General features: G+C 41.2%; 1 protein-coding gene across 2 annotated transcripts in view; it reads right to left on the bottom strand.

The window, feature by feature from the left end:
• Positions 1-12,029, bottom strand: part of SIN3A (SIN3 transcription regulator family member A) — a 173,174-nt gene that overhangs the window by 100,141 nt on the left and 61,004 nt on the right. For both annotated transcript variants that reach the window (XM_029574814.1, XM_029574813.1), the window contains exon 6: positions 1,431-1,679. In XM_029574814.1, the coding sequence (XP_029430674.1) occupies positions 1,431-1,679 (249 nt within the window). The remainder of the gene's footprint in view (positions 1-1,430; positions 1,680-12,029) is intronic.

The raw sequence follows: 12,029 nt of genomic DNA, 5'->3' as shown, positions 1-12,029 counted from the left end.
TTTTTTTTTTTAAAGCCTTAAAGAAACAGTTCCCACTTTGAAACAAAAGGCACAAGCATATTTTCCTGCTGCAGGGCCTTCTCTGGATGTCATCACCAGGCCAGAACGACAAGGGAGGGGCAAAAGACAGACCTGAGGGAGCTTCCCCATGTAACCAGAGTAAAACTCCTCCAAAAACCACCAACTACTGCTCGCTCCTTCTATACCAAAGGGGCAACCACAAGACAGAGCATAACATCCCCATGAGCAATTTCTATCTTCATCAGCCCAAATGCACGTTTTGCATCTCGAGACTGAGAATACTGAGCAACTGCAGGTGGCATACTGTCCTAATGTACTACTGGTAAAGTAAAAGCTTTTCTTTTCTGTCTCCATCTGCTGGTAGGAGAGAAAAATCCATGCACCTGGACTGATCTGGGGGACAATAAGGAAAGGAGAATTATAAACAGGAAGAGGAATAGAAACCCATTCAGAATGGCATATCTTTCCTCCCAGAGATTGTCAAGTTACTTTATTTAAAAGTTTTCTATTCCGCCCAATTCAAAATCAGTTTGGTCTAAGCAGATGACAACACAAACATTCTTAATATAAATGACAGACGAAGACAAATATAAATCAATCTCAACAGCCAGAAATGAGGCTAGCAATCAGAGCGCAAGTTCCCACAAGCACAATTCAATTTGACTCAAAAAATTAGACAAATGGGGGAGAGTAATTTTCATTAACTGCTGAAAGATGATATTCACTGTTAGCCAAAAATAATGTTGGACCATATGAAACTGGCTCCTTAGAAACAGGGAATAAACTTTAGAGCAGAAAAGGTCTTATTTGGACATATATAAAGAAAACCAGATTTTGAAAAGCACAAAAAACACTGCTGAAAAGCAGTTGCTCTACCAACCAGAAAGCTGCTCACAAAACAGTTGCTTTCCAGGTGACACTTGCTTATTAGTGGTTCAGAAAAATTGTAAACCTCCACACCCACAATATAAGCATATAAAATCAATTTTTTGAATGCCAGATTAGTTTTGAAGCAGATTCTCCCACAGAGCTCTGCAGCATGGAAAAAAAAAAAAAAGCAAAAAAACTCTTGGCGAAGGAATTAAGGGTATGGACTTCTTTTATCTTAACTGCTTTCACACTAAAAAGCATACTACTTACACTTAGCAACAGTACCTATGCTTCATGACCTCATCTTTGTTACCTGAACAGCATTTGCAACTGTTTTAAAGAGAATCTAACATGCCATTTCCTAAAATGCATCATGAATTGTAATTGAACTTACTTTCACAATTACACTTTTTTTTTTTTTTTTTTTAGTTTAAACACACCTGGTGATATTTAATAGTAAACTGACAAAGGAACTGGCAGTTCTTCCCAGATCTGTCTTCCTTACTCTAGGCATCCGTGACCATGACACACCCCCTCACCTGGTACGTATGCAGAATCTCCAGAAACGCCTTATAAATATCCGGCTGCCCCTGGAAGCGATTCTTGATTTTGTTGACATAGTTGATGGCGTGATTGAACTCAACGGGCTGGTTATTCTGCAGGGATGGGGTGGTTCCGTGGGCAATAGTCGCCGGCGTATGTGGCTGCACAGGTGGGGAACGCGGTGGATAGGGAGGCATCTGTGGTGGCTGCTGGCTGCTGGGGGTATGTGCCTGTGATTGCATTGGCTGAGAGGAGAAAAAGAAACCAAATCCTTGCCAGATTCACCATACTATGCTTTTACTGGATTAAGCAGACGTTATGAATCATGTTACTTATTATTGATCAAGTTAGGTCAAGGTTCATGGCAGACATTCAACACGATTTCCTTGGGATCTCTACTAGTTACACAGAGGTGTCTTGCTTTAGTTTTGGAACTGTACATTCAGACTACACTTGCAACAGTGACAACTGTGTACATTTAACACCAGACAGACAACAAGTGGAAAGTATGGCGAAGTTTAGTCTTACCTAATAATTTCCCTGCCTTCAATCCTACTATACCAGTCTTGATGTGTGTGCTTTCTCCCCCTAGCAGCATACAGGGGCAGACGGGTCACTTTCTTCTGTGACATCACTTATAGTTACTATGGTGCAGCTCCAGCAAAAAGCCAGTATTTTTAAGTTAAAGCCATGGAAGAAAAAAACTAATTGATTCAAATGCCTAAACAGGTTCATAATTTGAAACACAAACCCTCCAAAGAAATGATCCTTCCAATTGTTTCTTGGATTCATGAAAAGAAAAAGGGAAAGTGAAAAGTAAACCTCCATTTGCCTCTTAACTGCGCAGACCTATCTTGGTTTACAGAGATTAACTTCCCAGGAAAGTGCTGGGCTGGTGTAGGAGGATTCAAGGAAAGGAAATTATCAGGCAAGACTAAAAATTTCTCCTTCCATATCCTGCTACAGCAGTGCACATATTGGAAGTGCCCAAGCCCAACTCAGAATTATCTGGCTAATGATTATATGCTCTACCACAAAACAGTGATCTATATTTATAATATATAATATTTATAATAAATCAAAAAAGGGGAACAAAATGTCCAATCACTGTAATAAAAAAATATAAGATTTTACAACACAAAAGATCTTACAACACAAAAGATCTTAAAATCTTATATTTAAAGATTTTACAACACAAAATTATTTTGGGGACTTTTTCACTTGGTTAAAGACATAGGATAAAATCACTTTAGTGGAGGTGGTTGGAAATTAATGATTAAAATCCAGATAGAGGTGTTGGGACACCCACAGAAATAATATAAGAAACTTTCAACCAACCCCCAAAAAAATGTTTTCCTTTTTTTAATATGGTGAAAAATTATTTTAAAAAAATGTAAAAAAATATGATCCCTGATAGTGGTATTTAAGAAGCAAATTTTGATTATATCACTCAAATAAAAGTTATTCTTGTTTGTAAGATAATTACAGTGATTGGACATTTTGTTCCCCTTTTTGATTTATTATAAATGATTATATGGGCATTTAGCCAGATATTTTATGTCACGTTAGCTGAATGAGTTAACCAGATAATTTATTCAACTAGCATAACTCTGATAATTCAGTTAGCCAGATAAGTTATCTGGCTGTCTGGTCGTGCGGATGAGCTGTCCTAAAGTTAGCTAGATAAAGTTATCTAAGTTTTGGTTGGCTACATTAAATAGTGCAGCTCCACTATTGAATATACCTTCAACGTTAACTAGATACATTTATCTAGCTAACCTTGCTATCTGACAGGAGCTGAATATGGACCCCAATGTGTTTTCAGCTTCCTTGGGTAAGGAAAGTGATGCAATGAGTGAATGTTCAACCTCTAGGCTGTCAAGCTGAGGGAGAAGAGGTTTGGATGATACAGATGACCCTTTTCATGAGTCAACAATGACTGGTCAGGCCCTAGAGGTATCAGGGGGCTGAGGGTTATTTATTCTAGGTACAAGAAACACGCTTTGTCTGGCCACACTGGTGCAATACTTATCAGGTAGACCTAGTCCTTTTTGTAGTGTTCTGGCTGTCAGCAGAATTGGTAGTAAAGCGTATGTGAAATCTGCAGTGTAGGTAAGCATAAAAGCGTCCTGAGCAGATCTGAGTTTGCTTGGAAGAATGGAACAAAGACTATCCATCTTTGTTTTCCTCTGTAATGAAGAGTTTGATGGAGGGATGCCCCCAAAAAGGTTGAACAGCCTGATGGCTATTGACTAATGCATGACCCATTTGTGAGGCAAGCACCCTGCTGAGGTGATGTGCCAATGTGTTCGAAATCCCTGGAAGATAGATCACTTGCAGGACAGCTTTAAGGTTGCATACCCATTCCTCAAATCCTTATCACCTCCTAGCAGAGAATCCATTACCCTGTGCTTCCTTACTTGTTGATATAAATCAGCTACTTGGTTATCTGTTTTGATGAAAATTCTCTTCCCTCTACCCAGAATGAAGCCTGCCTGATCAGGGTGTATCAACTTTGCCATTACTCTATTCAAACGATTGGCTAATATTTTGGTGAACCATATCATTGATCACTATTGATCAATGATATGGGTCTGTAAGAGCCACACTCCAAGGGGTCACGGCCCGGTTTGGCCAATATGGTGATCCCGGCGACATTAGATCCCGGGAATAGAGGGGTTCCATGGCGGAGAGCATTAAACATCTCCGTTAGATGGGGGGTCAAATGATTTACAAACTTCTTGTAAAGGTGGCCCATAAATCCATCTAGCCCCGGGGCTTTATTGATTTTGAGCTCTTTTATCATCTGCCTGATTTCCACTTGTGATATTTCTTTTTCAAAGAACTGCCTTTCTTCATCTGTTAATTGGGGGAGTGCCACCTGATCTAAATAAGACTCAATCCCTTCCTTCTTTATACTTGATTCAACCGTATACAAATTCCCATAAAATTGTTGAAATAGAAGCCGAATTTCCTCAGGAAAGGACAGCAGTGAGACATCTGCAGATCGTATCCTAGTTATTTGAGCTGCTTTTTCAGCTTAAGGGTCAACAGTCTACTGGCCTTGTTGCCCCATTCAAAATGCTATTGTTTCACCATAGTTAACTGTAATGAGATTGCATCGAGTTGTAGTGCACTAAGTGCTTGTCTGGCCCTCTGTAGTTTTAGATAAACATATTGAGACTGGGAACTTTTATGCAGAGCTTCTAACTGGGCGATTTCTGTAGTCAATAGGGCTTTACGAGCTTGTTTCTCCTTCTTGTAAGAGGCTTTGAGATAAATTTCCCCCTGAGGACAGCCTTTAAACACTCCCAATACAATGATTTGACGTTTGGTCCCCATTATGCTGTTGATATTTCTCTATTGTCTCCAAACCTTTTTTTTTTTTTTTAAACTCGGCTACACTAAGTTTTACCACATCATCTAGCAACGAATTCCAGAGCTTAGTTATGCATTAAGTAAAAAATTATTTTCTCCAGTTTTCAATGTACTGCCTAGTAACTTCATTGCATGTCCCCTAGTCTGCACTTTCTGAAAGAGTAAACAACCCATTTGCACTTAACTCATTCTACAGATCTCAAACCTTCCCTCAGCCATCTCTCATCCAAGCAGAATAGTTCTAGCCACTTTAGCCTTTCCTCATATGGGGATTTTTTTTCATCTCCTTTATCATTCTGTTTGCCCTTTTCTGTACTTTTTCTAATTCTGCTATATCTTTGAGATGCAGAGACCAGAATTGCATACAACACCAAGATGCGATTGCACTATGGCTTGATATAGAGGTAATATATTTTCTATTTTATTATCCATTGTTTTTTGGATCATTTCTAACATTCTATTTGCTTTTTTGCATACTGCCGCACAGTGAGCAGAGGATTTCAATGTACTGTCCACAAGAACTCCAAGTTCCTTTTCCTGAGTAGTGACTCCCAACACATAACTCAGCATGGTGGGATTATTTTTCCCTAGGTTTATCACTTTGTACTTTTTCAAATTAATTTCATCTGCCATCCAGTTGCCTAGTCTCACAAGGTCCTCCTGCAGTTCCTCACAATCCACTGCTGTTTTAACATTGAATCATTTTGTATCGTCTGCAAATTGATCACCTCGTTTGTTGGTCCCTTTTCCAGATCATTTATGAATATGTTGAAACCATACATGTCCCAATACTGATCCCTTTGGTATTTCACCAACGATCTTTCTCCATTTGGAAAACTGACCATTTAGTCCCACCCTCTGTTTCCGACCTTTTAACTAAGTTGTCCTTCAAAAACCTAGAGTAAGAATTTCTGGTGGTGAAGCATGCTCTGGTGGAGAGTTGGCAGATACACCCGTTGAGACCTCCACCAACTCCAACACCACCAGGACACTTACCCATCACACCAAAGAAGATGTCAAGGACCTCAGAGGAGAGGTGAAAAGTGAGTCTCAGTGGTAAAAGTGTGGAAATACCCAGGATCCAGATCCCCTATGTTCTTCCTCTTCTGACATATGGTAAGCCTCCTTAGAGGCCACTGATGGAGCAGATTCCTGAGGGCTAGTAACTGCCTAATGTTGGATGTAGCTGGGACCCCCCCCCCCTTGAGAAAAGTAGTTGAGGCAACAATGGCTGCAGTGTCCCCCAACTGCAAATGGTCAGTGATGTGAACAAACCCTAAAAATTTCTAACATGTGACTCGTCAGCTGTGCTTCCTGTGGAGGTACTAGAGCAGATATATCCTTCTCCAAGAACATCACAAGGTCTTTGCTTTGGGAAGTTCTCCCAAGCTCTGCATAAGGGCTCCTGATAGTTCTTCCTGACCCTGTCCTGATCCACTCAGATGTACACTCCTCCCTGGTGTCACTGAAGTCAATCCCTTCTACTTCAGGTCAAGACAAAAGAGATGAGAGGGAGGCATCGCAATTTTTTTTTTTCGCTTACATCAAGGAAGGGCTTGCACTAAGTTATCTCCCACAGCTAGCCAAGGCCCCTTTTTCAGGTTTTACATCAATCACACCAAACAGCATTGATGGTTCTTGCAGGCATATACTTGGGCAACATCAATGGCACTTAAGTGTTATGACACCAGGCTCCTCCAGGACAAGGGCACCAAAGTGTACCAATAGCACCACCTGCGCCAAGATGAGCATTGATGGCCTAATCACACCAATCTAGACTGCATCAACGAAACGCCCACTGCAGTAGGACCATCAAGTGCATCAGTCTCTGTGCCAGAGAAGTCCTGAGCCCGTTTGGAGTGCTTTGAATGCTCTGTCTGCCGAAACCTTGCGTTTTTTTGGAGCAGCTGAACATGAACCCAATTTGGTCAATCAGGGAGTTTTAGTCAACAAAAAATGACTGGGGGAGGGGGGGAGAGAGAGGAACAGCTCATGATGAGGTGTTCGTATGGGAACTCCTACATATGTTCAGTATAGCAAAGCTCTACTGACTCAGAGAGAATGGAGACATTACTTACCTGATAATTTCATTTTCCTTAGGACCAATGGGTATTGTGCTCTCCTGATAGCAGATGGGAGACTGAGTCAGATTTCAAAGCTGTATGTAGCTGTATGTAGGCTGAGTCAGATTTCAAAGCTGACATCAGTCTACATATACCCGTGCAGCGTGCTTTGCTCTTCAGTATTGTCTTCGAAAAGCCAGTGTGGTTATATGTTGCTTATTACTTTATTAACCTTGAACTGGTTCAACTGATTTTATATATATATATATATATATATATATATAAAACTTTTGAACTGGAGACCGCCAGTGCACTGAAACAAACGCAGACACCTGGGCAACTGTGGGTGTCTTGGATTAGAGGTAGGCCGTGGTTTACCTGTACTTGTTCGGTCTCGAGATTTGATATCCAAGGTTCTCTATTTCTGGAGCAGCCATGGGTGGGATGCTGAGTCCATCTGTCTACACTAAGGAAAACGAAATTATCAGGTAAGTAATTTTTCCATTTCCTAGCATGTAGCCAGATGGACTCAGGACCAATGGAATGTACAAAAGCTACTCCCCTATAGGGTGGGAGGCTGCCTGTGGCCCACTTAGTACTGCCCTTGCAAAGGCTGTATCCTCCCTGGCCTGAACATCCAGGCGGTAGAACTGGAGAAGGTGTGTAGGGAGGACCATGTTGCCATCCGACAGATCTCGGCTGGCGAAAGCAGCCAGGTTTCAGCCCAGGAGACTGCCTGGGCCCTTGTACCATGCGCTTTGACCTGTAGAGGTAATGGTTTTCCTGCCTCTATATAGGCAGCATTAATAACTTCCTTGATCCAGCGGGCTATGGTGGCCCGCGATGCCGCTTCCCCTTGTTTCTTCCCACGGTGAAGAACGAACAGGTGGTCAGTTTTGCGCAAGGATTCTGATCTCTTCAGGTACTGGACTAGGATTCTGCTGACATTCAGGTGGTGAAGAAGTCTTCCGAATCCCTGTACTCATCTGGTGATGGTAAGGATATGGTCTGGTTCATATGGAAATGGGAAACCACTTTCGGAAGGAAGGATGGTACCGTACACAGCTGTATGGTGCCCAGAGTGAACCTGAGGAATGGTTCCCGACAGGATAATGCTTGAAGTTCGGAGATGCGCCGGGCTGAGCATATCGCGATCAAGAACACTGTCTTAAGGTCAGGAGACGTAGAGACAGGGCACTTGTTGGTCTGAAGGACTCCCCTGCTAGGAATTCTAGTACTAGGTTGAGGTTCCATAGAGACACTGGCCACTTTAGAGGTGGTCGGAGTTGTTTGACCCTTTTCAGGAAACGAGACACATCAGGATGAGCCGATAGTCTGATACCATCCACTTCGGACCTGAAACAGATCAGTGCTGAGACTTGGACCTTGAGGGAGTTGAGGGACAACCCCTTCTGCATACAGTCCTGTAGGAATTCTAGGATCGTGGGAGTCTTGGCTGTCCTCGGGAGGAGACCGCGGTCCTCACACCAAGCTTCAAATACTCTCCACATCCGTATGTAAGACAGAGATGTGGAGAATTTGCATGCCCGAAGCAGTGTGTCAATCACAGCTTTTGAGTAGCCGCGTTTCTTTAGGCTAGTCCTCTCAAGGGCCATACTGAAAGAGAGAATCGAGACGGGTCTTCGTGGAAGATCGGTCCCTGTATGGTGGTAGACGCAGAGGATTCCCAGATAATAGTCTTCGCATGTCTGCGTACCATGGTCTTCTTGGCCAATCCAGGGTAACTAGTAGGACTAGTCCCCTGTGATGTTCTATCTTGTAGATGATCCTGCCCTTTAATGGCCAGGGTGGAAAAGTATACAGGAGGCTTTCCTCCGGCCAGGTCTGGACGAGAGCTTCGATTCCCCGAGCTTGTGGTTCTCGTCTGCAGCTGAAGAATCTGGGGACCCGGGCATTGCGACAAGTTGCTAGTAGGTCCATTGCTGGGAGACCCCATCGATTTACTATTAGCTATAGCTAGAAGGCTGTGTCTGCCAGCGACCATTCCCCCAGGTCTAGGCTTTCTCTGCTGAGGTAGTTAATAGACTAAAGATGGCACCTGAGAAAAATGACTTTCACTTCAGGAATGTAGAAGGACTAGGGAGCATTCCATGAAGTTAGCAAGTAGCACATTTAAGACTAATTAAATAACTACCATTACCGAACTTTCAGCATAATGTAAATATTTGTTTCTACCACTGAGTTACTTTCTGCTCAGTCTTCTTCTTCCCCCAGTTCCATTACCCTTGTTTAATTGTAACTTTTGCTTCTCAACTCTAGTTTAAAATTTAAGGTTATGTTATTCTACCCCAGTTCCTTGTAAATAGACATGATATGATTGTATCATGAATACCGGTATAAAAAAAGCACTAAATAAATAAATAAATTGAAGAAAATTATTTTTCACTCAAAGCACAATTAAGCTCTGGAATTTGTTGCCAGAAGATGTGATCAGTGCAGTTAGTGTAGCTGGGTTCAAAAAAGGTTTGGATAAGTTCTTGGAGGAGAAGAAGTCGATTAACTGCTATTAATCAAGTTTACTTATGGAATAGCCACTGCTAATAATTGCATCAGTAGCATGGGATCTTCTTGGTGTTTGGGTAATTGCCAGTTTCTTGTGGCCTGGTTTGGCCTCTATTGGAAACAGGATGCTGGGCTTGATGGACCCTTGGTCTAACCCAGCATGGCAATTTCTTATGTTATGTTGTCTCACTTTGCCGCTGAGAGGAAAAAAAAACACACAGCTTGTCACCTACATCATCAATTATATGGTATCAAAGTTATGATTCAGTTTAAACTATTATTAATCATGTTAATATTTTAAGTGTTTTAAGGTAAAGAAGAATACGAGAATGAGTAGGTTGCCTTATTCTTGTATTAAATAGCAAAGTAGCAGAGGAATTTAAAAGAACAAATTAAATGCAATATAGGCATTTATGAGTTAAGAGAGCTCATCAATTTGAATAATCTGTTATGGCAGAAACTTTAGAAGTAATAATGCTCACATCCGATTCTTTCGTGTGGGATTTGCCTTCATTAAGAAACAACAGATATAGGGGTTGCACTGCAATTTTGCTTTCAGTGTTCTCTCTTGATACACAGAGAAACTTCTGCAGGTGTGCAGAAGAAAAAATAATAGATTTGTATTGTTTTAAGGGGAAGGCTACAATAACCAATAAGAGTCAGCAGTGCATGGCTCAGATACTTTTTAATCCTGCAATGTGTCTCTATTTCGCCTTCTTTGTGCAGGGATTGTTTGTATAATTGCTGGAAAGGAGAAATCCTCAAATCCACCCCGTGTTTTTTTTATTCCTCTCAGTCTCAGCTACAATTATTTTCTGGAGGAAGTATTAAAATATAACTGTGTAACCAATGCTGATTTGAAGATACTTAAATATTTTTAAAATTTTGATATATGCAGCCACGAGCGCAAACACATTTGCATACGAGTAAATTTTGAGATCTAATTTTTCTTCAAAAGTTGTTTACCTTACCTGAGCTCAGTTTAAGAGTTTTTTTTCCCCTTCTCTCATATTAATTGTACAGTGCTATATAGAAGCACTTCTCTATTTAGGTAAATGAATAATGAAACTTATTTGCAACATGTGATGCAGATATGTGAATTATTTTCATCTGCTTGCAGCACTCAAAGTTAAAAGTTTAAGTTACATTGTTTATTTTACTTTGCTCTATTTAGATTTATAAAAGAAAAACATTAACAAATCTTAGGAACGCTCAGCATTTCACAGTGTGCTTATTTGAGGAACAAATTTCATATGAAATAATTACATTTATAAAAGCTTCAAGTATAAATATTTGTTTAGTTTGCTCTGATCTGAACACAGAAAATAATATACTTTTCTTCATTTCTGAATTAAAGGGAACCAGTTATAAACAATTAAATGAAGGACCTGTAGAAAAGTTTATGCGTTTAAAATACCAGAAAATGAATTCTTAGCACGGGTACTGTATCTAATTTTTGTTCATTTGACGTTACCATTACATTAGCATTTATCAATATGCAAAGTTAAGAATTCTTGCCAAGATTATAGATAACAAAATTACTATACACTTCCCTTCAGAAGTGACAAATTCAAATTGGCTTAAATATTTTTTACATGGCATGGACTCTTAGAAAGTGACTAAATATTGGATTTTATTTAATTGGAGAAATTACTTACCTGATAATTTCATTTTCCTTAGTGTAGACAGATGGATTCAAGACCAATGGGTTTATGCTCCCCTGCCAGCAAATGGATACAGAGTCAGGTTTCAAAGTTGTCATCACCCTAGATACACCTGTGCAGTGACCTCAGCCCTTCAGTATTCTCTTCAAAAGCCACTATGGACATATTATCGAAAAAAGTTGATTAAAAACAGATAACCATAACTGTACTCAACCAAACACTGAACCCCAGTAAGATTATAGATGCCAGGATCTAGGGACTGGATGACTGCTTACACATAATCTCTTGGAATCGATATCCACTCCACGGCACCGTTCTTGCGCAGCTGTGGGCGGGATGCTGAGTCTGTCTACACTAAGGAAAACGAAATTATCAAGTAATTTCTCTATTTCCTAGCGTGTAGCCAGATGGACTCAGGACCAATAGGATGTACAAAAGCTAGTCCTGATCGGGGCGGGAGGCTGCCCACGGTACGGTTAACACTGCCCTTGCAAAGGCTGTGTCCTCCTGGGCCTGAACGCCCAGGCGATAGAACCTGGAGGTGTGCAAGGAGGACCATGTCACTGCTCGGCAGAAGTCGATGGGAAACAGCAGTCTAGCTTCTGCCCATGAGCCTGCCTGAGCCCTAGTGAAATGAACTTTAACTTGAAGGGGTAATGGCTTTCCTGCCTCCACACAGGCTCCTGCGACCACCTCCTTAATACAGCGAGCTATGGTAGCCCGCGAAGCTGGTTTGCCCTGCTTCCTTCCACCGTGAAGGACAAACATCTTTTGAACTGGTTCTGAAACTTCCAGACTATTTGACATTGAAATGGCGGAGGAAGCGGAATTCTTCTGCATCCTTGTGCTTATCTAGGGATGGCAATGAAATGGACTGATTCAAATGAAACTCCAAGACTACCTTAGGCAAGAAGGATGGAACGGTACGAAGCTGTAATGCTCCTGGAGTCATCGGGAGGAACGGTTG

The sequence above is a fragment of the Rhinatrema bivittatum genome, chromosome 13 (genome assembly GCF_901001135.1).
Source record: "Rhinatrema bivittatum chromosome 13, aRhiBiv1.1, whole genome shotgun sequence".
In the NCBI taxonomy this organism is placed as follows: domain Eukaryota; kingdom Metazoa; phylum Chordata; class Amphibia; order Gymnophiona; family Rhinatrematidae; genus Rhinatrema; species Rhinatrema bivittatum.
The sequence above is the reverse complement of the archived record's forward strand: the minus strand, read 5'-3'. Positions and strand labels throughout refer to the sequence as shown.